At 31.5% G+C, this 15,859-nt stretch overlaps 1 protein-coding gene across 1 annotated transcript; it reads left to right on the top strand.

Annotated features, from left to right (window-relative positions):
- The first annotated feature begins 6,427 nt into the window (after window positions 1-6,427).
- LOC106430294 lies at window positions 6,428-9,630 on the top strand. Its single transcript, XM_013871082.3, has 4 exons — window positions 6,428-6,872; window positions 7,062-8,575; window positions 8,665-8,797; window positions 8,981-9,630. The coding sequence occupies exons 2-4, from the start codon at window positions 7,073-7,075 to the stop codon at window positions 9,526-9,528; spliced, it is 2,184 nt and encodes a 727-aa protein (XP_013726536.2). The 5' UTR covers window positions 6,428-6,872; window positions 7,062-7,072; the 3' UTR covers window positions 9,529-9,630.
- Window positions 9,631-15,859: the final 6,229 nt, after the last annotated feature.

Raw genomic sequence — 15,859 nt, 5'->3', positions numbered from 1 at the left:
AACTGAGTTATATTATGCTAAAATTTTCTTTCTAACAATTTAACAAATGACAAATGAGTTATGAGCAAATAATAACATATAATTTTTAATAACATAGCCGTTCTTAAATATTTTTTGAATAAATAATTATTTTTAAATAATATCAACTGAAAATAATATCCGTACAATTGTGTAAGTCAAATTTTAGTTTTATTGATGCATGTTATCATTTAGTGCTGCATGTTTTAGGTAACATTTTAATGATGCACGTTTTTTAAAAATTTTCATTATTAAAATTATGCACGTAAGGATAACTCATGAGTTCTTTTTGGTTGATTAAATGATATTATGTCCAAATTTATTTAAAGATATTTCATTAAGGTAACTGAAAAAGACAAACAATAAAATAGGAAGTTTAAATTCATTTAAGCATATTTCATTAATGTAACTGAAAAGACAAGTAATAAATTAGGCAGTTTTATTCGTTTTATGATATTTCATAAATGCAACCGAAAAAAACAAACAAAAAAATAGAGAATTTAATTAATAAAGTAAGAACATTTTCAAATGAATACTTCTTTTTTAATAATACAAATTTAGGTTGCAGAAAACTTAAATGAATGAGAAACCTTTCAGTATGCAATGTGAATCCAAAGCCAACACTGCACATGACTGGTCTTTATTCAACTTTGCTATAAAAGAAAATAAAATAAAAACGTTCAAAAATTTCACGCTTGCACCCAAAGTAACTAAAGAATGGCATCTGCATTTATTGCGCAACAAAGGCGGTCATGGTTTGCAAGAACCATGTGACTATATTAATTCTCTTCCACCTTTATTTTCAAGTTTTAATCAATCCTTTGGTGTTGCACAAAAAAAAATCAATCCTTGTGTTCAAAAAAAGAAAATCAATCCTTTGGTAATTTATAACTACTGATACTCTTTAAAACTAGGAGTACATGACTTTTTTCTGACGCATTTCTGAAAACCTAGCTTTGGGTTGCGGATCAAACCCGCCCCACCCACAGATTGAATGATTTTGCCGATTCAAAAAATTTGATTTACCTAACCCACAAGAAGAATATACAAAACCTGCACCCGTCCCGTTTAAACCCGCGGGTGATCCGCTAGACCAGCATGTGATATTTATTATAATGATAAAACTATTATTTTAAATATTTTATTAATAATAATAATAATGATAATCAATTTATAATTAAAATTAAATAAATATTTTTAAATATTTATTAAAAACATTATTTTTTCTTAAAAAATCTTCTTTTTTAATTTTATTTTTGTAGGTTGGCGAATATCCACAGCTGAATTTTGACAGATCTGCACCGCTCCGCATAAAAAAACACTCGACTTGTATCCGCACTCCGAATCAATTTTTTCAAATCACTCAGTCCGCATCCGCGCGGATCAATCGGAGCGGAACCCCCGATAATGATTAAGTTCCCAGCTCTAGATAGAGGAACATAGCTAAAGTATAAATAATAAGAAAACATAATTGTGGTAATTTTTGAATTGACTTGTTTGCTATTTCTTGTCACGGGTCATACTCAGTGTATGTGTTTCCGACTTCTGTAAACTCTAATAAATGTGTTAAATTCAAAACTTCATTCCATTTCATTACTTTTGAATTTGAAAAGTCCCTCCTTTCTTTAATGCTACCGATTTGTTTAGGTCAAACATCGACCACTATTGTTTACCGGTTGTCAGGGAAATGAAGCAATTACATTGAAATTGACTATACATAGAGATGGAATTATCTTATTCCTCAAATTTATAGCAAAAGTATAAACTGAGAGATTCTAGAAGTGAATACCATTGTTAACAAATTATAAAACTCATCTTGAAGTACGAATTTTAAACTCATGTTCAGGTGTGGAATCGCAACTAGCAAACCTCTATTGTCTAGTTTCGCCACTAGAATTAACTATAACTAATGACCCATGTACAAAAAACTATATTAAGTTAATTTATTAAGATATAAATTGAGAGGTCGTTGGATAATAATGATAAAGAATTGTGATATTCTTCAATAAATGTTAACCTAATCATGTGCACAATTGTGGAGAAACTAGACAAAAAGTGTCATTGAAATGGGATTCTCTAAAATGGGAATATTGATCACACCCAATTATTTAGCAAGGAAATCCAATGTCTTTTGTTGTTTGCATTTTCTTGTATTTATCCTCCACTTGTTTAACCCTACCTGAACATTTACAACACATCATCACCATTATGATTAGTGGAAGCCCTTGTAAAATTGGCTTATCCAGAGTCGATATCATAAATCAGTAAAACATCGACTTTGTCCTTCAAATTTATAAAAATTAATATACAAAGTTTTCTAGCTTCCAAATTATAATTTTTTTAAAAGCCATTTACACTATCCCTTATATATTAATTGAGAAACATTACAATCTTTAAGTATAGCCATGTGTCATCACCAAAATGAAATTCGGAATCCTTAGAAAATATGTTAGTCCAATTAAGTATATATTATACTTTTCATTAAACTAATCATAAAATTAATTAAAGTGTACAATTACTATTTTCTTTTCTTTCATTAAGTAAAAACTACGGAATTACCAAATATGACTAATATATATATATATATATATATATGACAATTAATGATTCTAATAATAAAGATTTGATAACAATTTATATCTCATCCATTGTTTTAATTTAATTTTACATTATTAAAATAAATTAAACAATCAAATTAGCTATAAAATTAAAATCTAGATTTTTTCTTTTATGTTATATTTTGAATTTTTAAAAACGACAAAATTACTAAAATTATTAAAATTATTATGTAAAAAATTAATGATCAATGGTTTAACATCCCCTATATATTAATAGGGAAACATTTAAAAAGTTTAGAACCTGTAGTTACTAATTAAAAAAATGTCTTGATAGGTTGTCACTTAACTAGAATGTTAATTTGTTTACGTGGCGACTTGAAAATCAATTGAGAATTTTGTTAGTCTAAAATTAAATTGCTAAAGAATGTTATATTATATAGTATGTTCATTATGGGCCATTAATTTATCAAATTGAAATTTATTATATATTATTTCCTTAAATAAAACCTACGGAAGTACCTAATGTGATTATGATATATATATAGCAATTAATGATTTTAAATAATGAAAATTTGCTAATAATCTGTATACTTTCTATAATTTTTTTTTAATTTTTTATTATTAAAATAAATTACACAATTATATTAACCATATATTAAAATTTTAGATTTTTTTTTAATATGTTTTATTTTGAATTTTTCAAAATGAGTATAAATTACTAAAACTATTAAAGTCTCACATAAACTTTTGTGATCAATTTTAAATTTTTTTTGTAATAAGATACAATGATAATAAAATCATATAAACAAATAATTTTATTTTAATAGGTGTTTATGTTAATATATTTCATATCGTTTTGATTTAATTATATATCACATATGATAGATAAGATTAATTGTTTTGATTTATTTATTCTAAAATGATTGCGAATATACAAGAGCGGTCATTTGATTTATATATGCAAGCCAATTTATAACATAATAGTAACTGATTTCTTAGTTATTTAATATATAATTATTATTTTATTATTTCATAATATGCACAAAAATATAAAATAAGTAATAAATATAAAATATTTATTTTGCACAAGGCGCATATCTTAACTTAAGTATGTTTATCTTTAATAATTTTGAATCTTAAACATTTTCTAAATCTCAGGCCAAAATAAAAGAAAGAAATGAGAATAAACTCAAAAATTAATATTTATATCGAGCAAATAATCAAAATGACACAAAAATGAGAAAAATATCGAAGATAGATAAGATTGACACGTGAACGTAAACTTCTCATAACCATAATTAACTTTTAAATTGCTAAATCATGATATAAAACTGAGTAGATATAGTTTCATTGTAACCAAATAGTAGGCATGAGATTCTTCGGCCTAAACGTTAGGTTTTTATATGATAAATAAATTTTTGACCTAAAATATTTTTAAAAATGAGATCAGTTCATTAGTAAACAAATTATGTAGTTAACAAAAAAGTTTTTAAAAAATTGTTTAAGAGCCAAAAAAAATTATTTCGATCAATAATTTAAATTTCATTTTCTATACGATATTTCTTAAAAAATTTTCATATAAATGTGCGGATCTTATCCTAGTATATTAATATTTCTTAAATTTAAACCTGCCGTTTAATACCAATCAACATCCAACGTGACATGGATCAGAACTAAACTACAAATATATAATTAATCTGATCTTTTTAGAATTATTATTTCTTATTAAGGCTGTTTGCGGGATGATAATCATGAATCTGGACTGCGGACCTGACCTTTAAAAGATTGTCGCCGTACGGTATTGGGACGAGATTTTCTAGGTCCGCAAATTTGCGGACCTCGCGGGATGGATCTTTGCGGGACTGGATCTTTTGCGGGATGGACCAAAACGGATCATGCGGGATTACATGGACCCGTATTTTTTTCTTCATTCTTATTTTACCTAAAAAAACGAGAAAATGCGATTTTTGTGACTTTTCCCTAGAAAACATAAGGAGTCCCGGCAATGATGCATGATTCGAGCTCCGGTGATGATGATTCGAACTCCGGCGATGACGACTCCAGCTCCAGCGATGACGATTCGAGCTCTGGTGGTGTTCTGATTTGGTTTTCTCTTTTTATTACACACAACTATGAATTGCTTTATTACAATGTGATATTTTTTGTTTAAGTTGATTGGTTTTGTTTTAAGTATTGTGAAGTGGTGTTTTCCTTAAATTAAATTTGGTTATAATGGTGTTGTTTAGGAGAAAAGTTAGTTGAATATCACGTCCCTTGTATAATTTGGTAAAGTGATTCACAAATTTTCTTGCAATCCAAATAATTAAAAAGAGAAATGGTTTGATAAAGACATACGACACTTGAACCAAATTATTACAAAGACAACAACTCAATCAGATTCAAACTCAACAAAAGCTTATGCTGATAACAAAAGAAGGCTTTTAACTCAAGAACGCCAACACAAACAGAGCCTTGTGGAATTGATTTTCATAAGTTTTTAGTGTAGCTAAATGAGCTCTCTTCAACACTCTTACACAACTCTTCTACTTGAACATTCATGGAAAAATCTGTAGTAGGCGGTTTGATAAAGAGGCGTCCCGCGGGACGCCCCGCGAAGGCCTATATATTTTGCGGTACGAGTTTGGGCCAGCATTTTGGAGACCGCAGTCCCCGCGGGACAGACCCGCTATAACCCGCTCAACGACTAACCCACTGTGGTACGGGATGGGTAAACCTGTTTGACATCTTTTTCTGCGGCTCATAAATAAATAAACCAGCAGAGTTATTCCCAAATATATTTTATTTCTTAAAGAGAATATTCTCTTTCTTTTTTTTTATTGTTTTAGCTCACATTTTATTCTCTCTTCCTTTTTCTTGTAACTGAACATTTGATTCTCTTGCCAGCAAATTAAGTAGCACTGATAATTTTGACCTCTTTTTTTTGAAACACAAAAAAATCTGTAATAATATTGACTAAAATTAAAAAAAATTGGCACAATTATGAAAGATTGATTATTAACATCCACTGATCCGACCGCGCCGTAAATAAATTTAATTATTTTATAATAAAATTTAGTTTATGATGTATATAATATATTTGTAGACATAAATTTTTTTAAACTATGTTAAATATTTTAATATTTCTATAAATGTTATATAGTTTAATTATTTTAAACTGATATGATGAAATGTATTTTCAGTTTAAATAAATATATTTTATATGCATTAATATAAAAAAGATTTAAGTTATTATATTAACATAATTTTTTTATTTTTCTTAATAAATTTGTTATATTTTTCAGCAGATTTTAGCTATTTAAAAATAAAACATATTTTTAATATTTTTTAAAAAATAAAAGATATTATAAGTAAATTAGTGATAAATTAACCATGGTGGTCTAGTGGTTTCCACTAGAGGAGGAGTTGCCCTGTTGGTCCAGGCCAGAGATCGACTCCCCTCTAGTGCGAAATTATTAGCTCCACATGTGGCCACACGGATATGGGCCCATGCTTACGGTCCATTTGAATACCCGGGAGAGGATCCATCTGTGGGTTGCACCTCGCACCCGGGGGTTAGGTCTGTGTCTTTAATATACCCGGGTTTAACCCTTTTTTCGTCAAAAAAAAAAAATTAGTGATAAATTGATTTAACATTATTCTAAATGAATATCTAAGAATTCACATATTTTAGTGGTACAAATCGTTAATAATACATAATATATTTTCATAGGTTTCTTTTTAATAAGATAGATGATTAAACAAATAAACAAACGAAACAAGAGAAAAGCTTGATTATTTTGTTTTTGTTTTGGAACACTGAGAAAAGCTTGGTTAGTTAAATAAAAACAGAAGGTAGATTTGTCCTTTTTTGAAACCATACTTATGAGGACGTGGAGCCTTCGCTTCATCTTCCCATCTCTTCATATAGTGAAAAAAATGAAGATAAAATTCAATGGTGTTTAGATTTCAATTCATTTAAGACAAAATCTCTGCAGAAACATTGAATCCGCTTGTCATCAGAGGATCCCTATCGTGTAAACTCAAGAAACCTCGACCAAGTCATTAGAAGTTGGATCTTGAGTTTGACTCGCTTTTTTTTTCCTTTTTTTTTCTCTCTCTCTCTCTCTTCCTTGTTGTCACTTGCAGGCGGTGCAAACAATAAAAAGACTGTTCGTTGTGTTTGATCGAAATCTCTTCATTTGAGTTCACATTACAGAGTTTCTTGGGAATTTTTTGATAAAATCTGACAAGCTTTGGTTCAGAGGAAGACGATCTGTTGAAAAAGTTCCAGTTCTGGTAAGTTTTTCTTTGTCTTTGTATTTACATTCATTTTTAAGAAAACAAGAAACATGTTTTTCTTTTTATTTTTCTCCCCTAGTGAAACCAGATCGAAAGTTCAGAACTAATTAGTGTTTGATCCGTCTTAAAGATCCTAAAAAATGTTTATGAGAGTTTGACCAAGTTTTTCTTGGATTCTTGTTGCAGAGTATAAAACAATGCCTGAAGGGAAATTAAGATCAGGAGTTTACAGATCATTCATAATGTGCGATGATCCAAGAGGAGTTGTTGAACGTGGCGCAATCAAGAAACAGAGATATAATAGCATATGTAGTGGTACTAACCAAAGATTTGACCATCCTTCCAAACCCAAAGAGAGATCCGAAACGGCACCGAGGAAGAGCACAGAGGATGCTCCTGCTCCTTCTTCTTCATTGCAGCTCTTGAAAGTATCTAAAGGGATTCAGAAACTGAACGTTGCGATTGATTCATATTCCAAAGGGTCAAGCTATGAGACTGTGAGGCCTGAGGATATAGCAAAAGGTTTGTTAAGAGGAGCGCTTGATTTGGAGGAGTCTTTAGCTATGCTTAGTAGTATTCAAGAAGCTGATAACAAGCAGAAAGGGAGGGTTACTAAAGATGGAAGATGCGATTTGCGGTTTCAGAGATCGATGTCTGATAGATTTGGAGAGCGTATTGAGAAAAGGATGATGGCTCAAGAGAATGCAGCATCGAGAGATTGTTATGATGAGCTAAGAAACGTGATAAGAGAAAGCTTTCACAGGCAGAATCTTCTTCCACAAACAACTAACACAGAGACTAAGAAGACTCGCGTTGCTAGAAGTGGTTTTGTTTCCTCTTCTGGAGCTGCGTCTTCATCAACGAGCTCAAGCCAATCTTCTATGGTTTCAGGCTCTACAAAATCGTCTGCGTCGTCTGATGTTCCAAGGAGACCTCCAAGTTTGATTGCTAGGCTTATGGGTCTGGATGTATCTCCTCAAGTACAGAACATTAGCATGGTGAAACATATCGATAAGCCAGTTATTGTAAATGTCTCACCAGAAAGACAAGAGAAGCTGCTGAAGAGGAAGGAGAAGGAGAGTCCTGAAACTGTTAGATGCAACTCTACAAGAAAACCTGTTTTACACTCTTTGCCTGAAGAGATTCCGAGTGAGAATCCCTCAAGTATAGTAGTACTCATCAAACCTGTGAATGTTGTACAAGACGAAAAACCGGGCAACAAAAGACCGGTTTTACCGAAGAAACCGAGGATGCAAGGTGAGGTTCATCCAAGAATGATCAACCAGAGAAAAGATCATCAAGCCAAGGGAGGGAGTAAAACAAGCAGCAGCAACACAATGAAATTACCATCGAGTCCGACTAAGAAAGACAAAATGGTGCGGAAAGTAGAAGAGAATGAAGGTAAGGTGATGAAGCTATTGTCACCGAGCAATGCCAAAGCTGTAACAAGAGAAGCAAAACCAAAGGAAATCATCAAAAAGATTTATGTGAAGAAAGACGATATCATTGAAGGTAAAGACAGACGAAGCGCTCTTAAGCCACCTGCCAATCATGCGAGACACAAGAAATCAAATGGTTCTTCAGACACGTCAAGAAACAAGAATCAGCCTTCCAGGTTGAGCTCAAGCCCAAGCTCAAGTAGTGATGAGAAGAAAAGCAATAGTCGGTTAAAGAAGTCCGGTGAAGCTAGTAAACGAAGTGTAAGCAAATCTTTGTCACTAGCCTCATTGCATTATTTTTTCATTTTCTTAATTTTAAATATTTTTTAATAACTATGTTTCTCGTATAGCCAAAGAAGAAACTCCATCAACGAGACAATGACCTCGCTTCAGAGAATAACTCAAGTTCTTCACAAGACACGCGTGTATCAATAAACCAACTTTCTGCAGAGGAAACCACTTCTTCAGAGCTTCTCATTCAAGGTTAGTACTACACAAAAGTTCTTAAATCTTAGGATGTTTTCAAAATTTTGTTTCTCTTAAAAATCTCCTCGTATATATAAACTATGTTACTTAGAGCCTATGGTCCAAACTAGATTTAATATATGGTGGTAATTGACAAAAAAAATAATAATAATAAACTATGTTACTTTTGTTCTTGTGAAGGCCATTGCGACAGCGGAGAAGTTACTTCTTGTGCTCCCACAATTCAGCAAGAAACCTCTCTTAGATCATTCTTATCCAACTCCTCAGATTTCATCAGCTACGCAGAGAATCTCTTTGACTTCAAAACCAACACTAACAGAAGCCAAGAAAAAACCTGTCAGGGTAGAGACAGCAATGTAATCTCAGACCAAAGACTTGCACTAGACTTTGCCAAAGAAGTAGCCAGACGCAGAAGCCTTCTTCTCATTACCGAACCAACTTGTCTCTTGAGAAGCTCTTTGCACATTGATGAGTTGTTAATGGAAGTCTGTGATGGGTTTGACTCCCTCAGAAGTTACAGAGACACGTTTTTAAATCAAAGCAGCTTCGTTAAAGAGAGCATACACATGGTCTTGGAAAAGGATCTATATAGTAAGAGAAAAGAGATGACAAGCGGAGTTTGGGATTTGGGTTGGAGAAGTGAGTTTCAGATCGATGAAACTCATCAAGCTGTAGTTGACTTAGAGAAACTCATCTTGTCTGGTTTGATCCAAGAAATTTTCTCTTAACCCCTTGAGCGAACGTAGCAAAAGTTTTCCTCTTTTTGTAATCAGTTCTTTTATAACCAATTATATATAATAATAATTGTAGCAATGAGCTTATAAACTTCAGAGTTAAATTTTGCAGAAACATCAAGCCTGGCAGAATTTATTTCTGATCAAAATATTAGTAAGTGTTTCAAAAATCTGTGAAATTCCATTTCACTTGCAGGTTGTAAGTAAACTGTTAAATTTAAGATAATATTATTTAGGTCACACTTAACTCATAGTTACAATAAGCAAATGCTATGATTGCAATTCCAAATAGCAAACTCAAGAATCACCTGATCAAACAATTTTTTGGACATTTTTATAATGTAGAGAGGGTTTTAGTCAATTTACTATTTTAATAATATTGTGTTATATAAAATACTTTTATTATATAATGATTTTTTGAATGATTCAAAATTTGATTTAGATTTTGAATGTTTGTGCTTATAGGTGTCTAGAACAATTATATCTATAAATCTTGCATTGATAATTATAGAACAAAAGATAATTAACTATACCTTTGGAACTGTTTTGATGAAATAATTTCAAGTTTTTCTTTGCTGATGTAGTCTAGATATCGTATGCGTTGTTCTCATTAAATACAAAAGTGTATAACATGTTAGTGCATATCTAACTTGTCCGAAATAAAATTTGACATTGTCCTTAATATATTTGGGTCCTTTGTAGCAATCATTCAATGATGCTTTTCATATGCTTACATTGGTATCTAACCCATCAAATTCAACCAGCTTCTCTTTATGGATGCTTTTTGTGTTAATATTTTTTTAGCTTTGTAGTATTGTTGGTAGACACACTAGAGAGTGGATTTATGTCAAGTGACGGGAAAATGGGCATTTAATTCCCGAAGTATTTGAAATCGGCAGTTTTAATACTCAAGTATTGCTTACGCATATTTATTCCTCAACTAATAGTTGACTGCGCAAAATTGAGAACAAAATAGTCAACGGTTAACTGATGAACGGAAAATAACGGTTTCCGTCAACTTTTTAACGGTAGAATATTCTAATCATGATTTTATACAGTCAATGATTAATTGGGGAATAAATATGCGCATATAATACTTGAATATTTAATTTTCCGACTGAAAATACTTAAGGAATTAAAAACTCATTTTTTCTTTATATTTCGTATAAGATTGAAAGTCACTAACATCAATCCCTTTAAAAAAAACATTAGTAAAAATTTTTTCAAGTTAAATAAAATCATTATACGAGATATTTGCCTTTAGAAATAGATTGTTGATTTTTTACAATGACATATAAAATAAAACAAAATAATTACAGTTACATCGTATTGTTGATGTACTTCATGTTTAAATCACTTTAGATGATTTTTAAAATAATTCATAGTTAGAAAGGTTCATAATTTGAAATAATATACAAGATATTTAATCCCAGAAAAAGATTTATTTAGTTTATAAAAGCATTTAAAATAACATAAGATAATTACATTTGCATTGTATTGCTGATATACAATATATGAATGTGTAAAGTACATATAATTATATATGATCGTCTAAAGTAGAGATCCAATGTACAACATATAATTGTCTAATAGATAAAACTCTCGTATATTGGTTATATCTAACTTGAGAATATTTCAAATTATGATTTTCTATAAAAAAAAGAGTGTTGTTTTTAATTCCTTAACTATTTTCAATCGGAAAATTAAATACTCAAGTATTATATGCGCATATTTGTTCTCCAACTAATCAACTGCGCAAAATCATGATTAAAATATTCCACCGTTAAAAAGTTGACGGAAACCGTTATTTTTCCGTTCATCAGAACAGTTGACTATTTTGTTCTTAATTTTGCGCAGTCAACTATTAGTTGGGGAATAAGTATGCGCAAGCAATACTTGAGTATTAAAACTGCCGATTTCAAATACTTCGGGAATTAAATGCCCATTTTCCCGTCAAGTGACTCATCATATTCTCCTAAAGAGATTAAAAATCACATATTTAAAACACTAAACTTGCTTTGATCCTCCATATGATGCTTCAAGGTCTGTAAATTTCTTTGAACTTCCTGCACTAATTGGCTATAAATTGTATCCCGCCGCATTGAACAGTTTCAAAGAATTTGTTTCATCTTATATTCATGAGTCTTCAAAATGGGGATTTGCGGTTTAAGCTGACTGAATTTAAAACTTTGTATCTTGGTACAAGAGATCACTAATCTTATCATTCCAGGTATTTCTAATAGTATATCATCTTTAATTGATACATTAACTGAAGCTAAGAGTATGCAATAACTTATTATTGAGGTTGTGTTCTTCGGAAATATGATGAATGCATCTTACTCTTGAAGGTTAACAACTTGTTCCTTGGCTAAGTAAACTTGATCAAGCTTGTGTTTCAAGTTTACTAGCATGAGAGGTCAACATGGATGGTTGGCTCCAAACTTCTCTATCCTCATATCAGAGTGAACATATGTGATGTTCAAATTGTACCGCATGGTTCAGTTGTCGTTGGAGTCTTGATTTTTGCCGTATTTATGTCTCATTTCCTTTTATGTAGCAACTACTTTTTAATATATTTCCATTTATAACACATTGATTCATATTCAATAACATGAAATAAATTACCTCTAAAGATCACTCTGATCATCATTAATTGTAGTAATCTTGGCATTCATAATTGATGCAGTCACCATTTGATAATCCAAAAATTCTTGCATTATAAGTTTATGTATGTCCTTCTGCTTCTAGTAAGCACCTATTGAATCACAAAACAATTTTTACTATTGTTAAAAATCATCTAAAATTTGGAATGCACTAACGATGGATTGGATGTGCATCACCTCTATAATATTAGACTAGATGATAACTCGCGCGCATGCGCGGAGTGAGTTCTTATAATAATGTTTGTTTATGAAATGATTTTAACATTTTACAACATTACAATCTTTATCGATTATAAAATGATGAATACAAATGTTGGTCTCTTAAATATAACATCGTTGTTCAAGAGTTAACGTATTATATCTCATTTTAATTATTTTTAAGACTTCATATGCACAAAAGAAAATTTAGTTTTGCGGTTGACACAAATCACTAAAACCAAATAGGCAACATCGATTATATAATGACGAAAGGGGATTAGGTTTCTGCTCTCGATTTGTTTAGTATTGACTCTCCATAAGTGATTTCATTTTCTACCTCTATAGAATTGTGCTTTCGTTCTCGTCTTTATTTCATTGATATGAGTTAAGTTTTTTTTTTTATCTTATTTTATGAATTCAGTGAATTACATAAGTGTCAATTAAAAATGGATATCTGTAAAAATTAGTTTCACTCCATATACATATCTAAGAATCAAAATTTTGAAAAAAATCACCGTCAAACTATATTAACAGATTAGTGTTCAAATCTAATATATCAAGTTGTTATAGAATATAAGTGCATACTCGAAATATAAATGTTTGTCTAGTATATATTCACTAGCTCGGTCTAAAAATCATCTAATTTGACCAACAAAACAAATTACTTATTTCACCAGTTCGGGTAATATCTGAATCCGAACGGGTAATATTCGAACCCGAATGGATATCCAAAGATAACCAAACATAAGTATACTTAACTCTACATTTCTAGTTTATTTCTCTCATTTTATTCAAAATATTTATATTAATGATTCTTATTGCTCAAAGTTAGATAATATACATATAATTATGGACAAAATCATTTGCTACTCACTTAAAATACATATCAAGTTCTTGTTTCGGGCATTAACAAAAGTTGCATCTAAAATTTCAAAACAACAACTAAATTAGTGTCTTTCTATTTTTAAAGTTTTATCTCCAAACCTATTAACAGTTTAATTCTTTAAAAATTAAAAAAAATAGTTAAATTAAAATATATTTTAAATACAAAAAACTTAAACAATGAATAATTTATTTATTTTTTCTTCAAAATTTAAATTTCCGAACCCGACCCAAAATATCTGAACCCGAACATAAAATACCCGAACCCGATTCGAAGTGTAGAAATATCTGAACGGGTTCTATACCTTTATACTGAAATATCCGATACAAACCCGAACGTGTATCCGAACGTCCACCCCTATGATATATGATCATTTGTATCTTGCTTGAACAAAAAAAATTAAACCATTGATCACAATTTTTTTAATGTGGGGCTTTTACCATTTTTAGTAATTTATAGTCGTTTTTAAAAATTCAAAATATAACATATAAGGAAAAATCTAATTCTTTTTATTATATGCTTAATGATTGTTTAATTTATTATAATAGTATAAAATTAAACAAAAAAGAGAGAGGTTAGAGTTTTTTTTTAATCAAATATGTATTATTCATAATCATTAATTGTTATATATATGTTAACCATATTAGGTAATTCCGTAGCTTTTATTTACGGAAAGAAAAAATATTCTTTTGTACACTTATAATTAATTTGATAGTTAGTTTAATAAAAAACATAGTATATGTTTATATGGACCAATTTATTTTTCTAACAATTATAAGAATCATTCTCGTGATGACACGTGGCTACGAAATATGTTGTAATGCTCCAGAATTAATATACAGGGGATACTAGCCAACCTTAGTCACTTTGTTCCAAAGAACATATGCTCTCCAGTTTAGAGTTTAAATAATGTAACGCCCCGACCGCCCACGGCTAATGGGTCATCCACGCCCGCTCACTCGGCCCGTGGGTCCCATCCCATCTAACGGGTGGTGCGTTAATTTTCCAAGGTCCGAAAGTCTTGTTTACTGACTCTGCAATCAACCACATGACATTTTCCCGTGTTTTGGCCTTACTCGCACGGTATCGCAGATCAATTCCCGATAGGTCACCCATCTTTTCACTACTCCAGCCCAAGCACGCTTAACTCTGGAGTTATAAACTGATTTGTGACGGAAAAGGTATGTAAACTTTGATGACATAGGTAGCCAAATCAATTCTCTTAAGTTTTTTCCATATATCACAACTTGAGATGTTACAATTCACTCCCTCTCAAAGAACGCAACGTCCTCGTTGTGCCCTACGACAGGTTTCAAGATGCCTCTCAGGTCAGAACTGAGATGACTAACCTGGTTCTGATACCACTTGTAACGCTCCGACCGCCCACGGCTAATGGGCCACCCACGCTCGTTCACTCGGTTCGTGGGCCCCATCCCGTTCCAACGGCCGGTGCGTTAATTTTCCAAGGCCTGAAAAACTTGATTACTGACCCTGCAATCACCAATCGATCTTTCCCTGTGTTTTGGTTTCACTTGCACGGTATTGCGAATCACTTCCCGATAGGTCACTCATCCTTTCACTACTCCAGCCCAAGCACGATTAACCCTGGAGTTCTAAACAGATGTATGACGGAAAAGGTAAATCAACTTTTGTGACGTAGGTAGCCAAATCAATTCTCTTAATTAAGAGAATTGATTTGGAAAAAGCTTATAAGCTTTTTCCATATATCACAACTTGGTATGTTACAAATTGTTATGAATCATGAAGTGGATGGTCCATAACCTAGACCATACAAGTTCAAGACTAGAGTCCATTGGGGGTTTACATCCAGCCACTTGGAAGACCCATTCAACCTTAGTCTTTATGAGTTTGACCATGTCATTATGTAGAGTATCTTTATAATCAATTCTCCCTTTGACTCCACCTTGTATGAACCACTATATATAGTGGTGTAAGCAATAAGAAATATACAACACATTCTCACAAATCTTCTCTCAAATCTTAACACGTTATCAGCACGAGACCCTCTCCACCTGAGCAATCCCATCCGCCGGCGATCATCTCTTTTCCGGCCATCTCTTCCGGCTCTCAGCCTTGCTCCGCCGGCCAAGTCTATCCCTCTCACGGTTTTCCGGCCAGCTCCTCCACCTCTCTCTCAACCAGCTCATCCGCGGATCAGCTCTCTCTCACGGTGGTCCATTCAGATCAATTTGGTGTTTTCTAAAAGGTAAACTAATATATCCATAAAATCTAAGAACACCACATATCTGAATCCTGATTATTAGATCTATTTGAATCATAAAACTTATAAAAATCTATAGATCTAAAATTATCACAAATATTAATCTTCAATCTAAGATCTATATGAATCTTGATTCTAAAATTATTTGAATCTCTAAAGATCTAAGAATCTCTAAAAACTTATAAAACTTATTAATAATCTAAGATCTATATGAATCTTGTTTCTAAGAACTATTTGAAATTATAAAAGATATTAGAGAAAATCATAAACCCCTTTTAACTAGCAAACCTTAAAATCAGTTCTCCTTTCTCCTATTTTGATCCGGCCTTAAATCCGGAT

The sequence above is a fragment of the Brassica napus genome, chromosome C7 (assembly GCF_020379485.1).
Source record: "Brassica napus cultivar Da-Ae chromosome C7, Da-Ae, whole genome shotgun sequence".
Lineage (NCBI taxonomy): Eukaryota > Viridiplantae > Streptophyta > Magnoliopsida > Brassicales > Brassicaceae > Brassica > Brassica napus.
The sequence above is the reverse complement of the archived record's forward strand: the minus strand, read 5'-3'. Positions and strand labels throughout refer to the sequence as shown.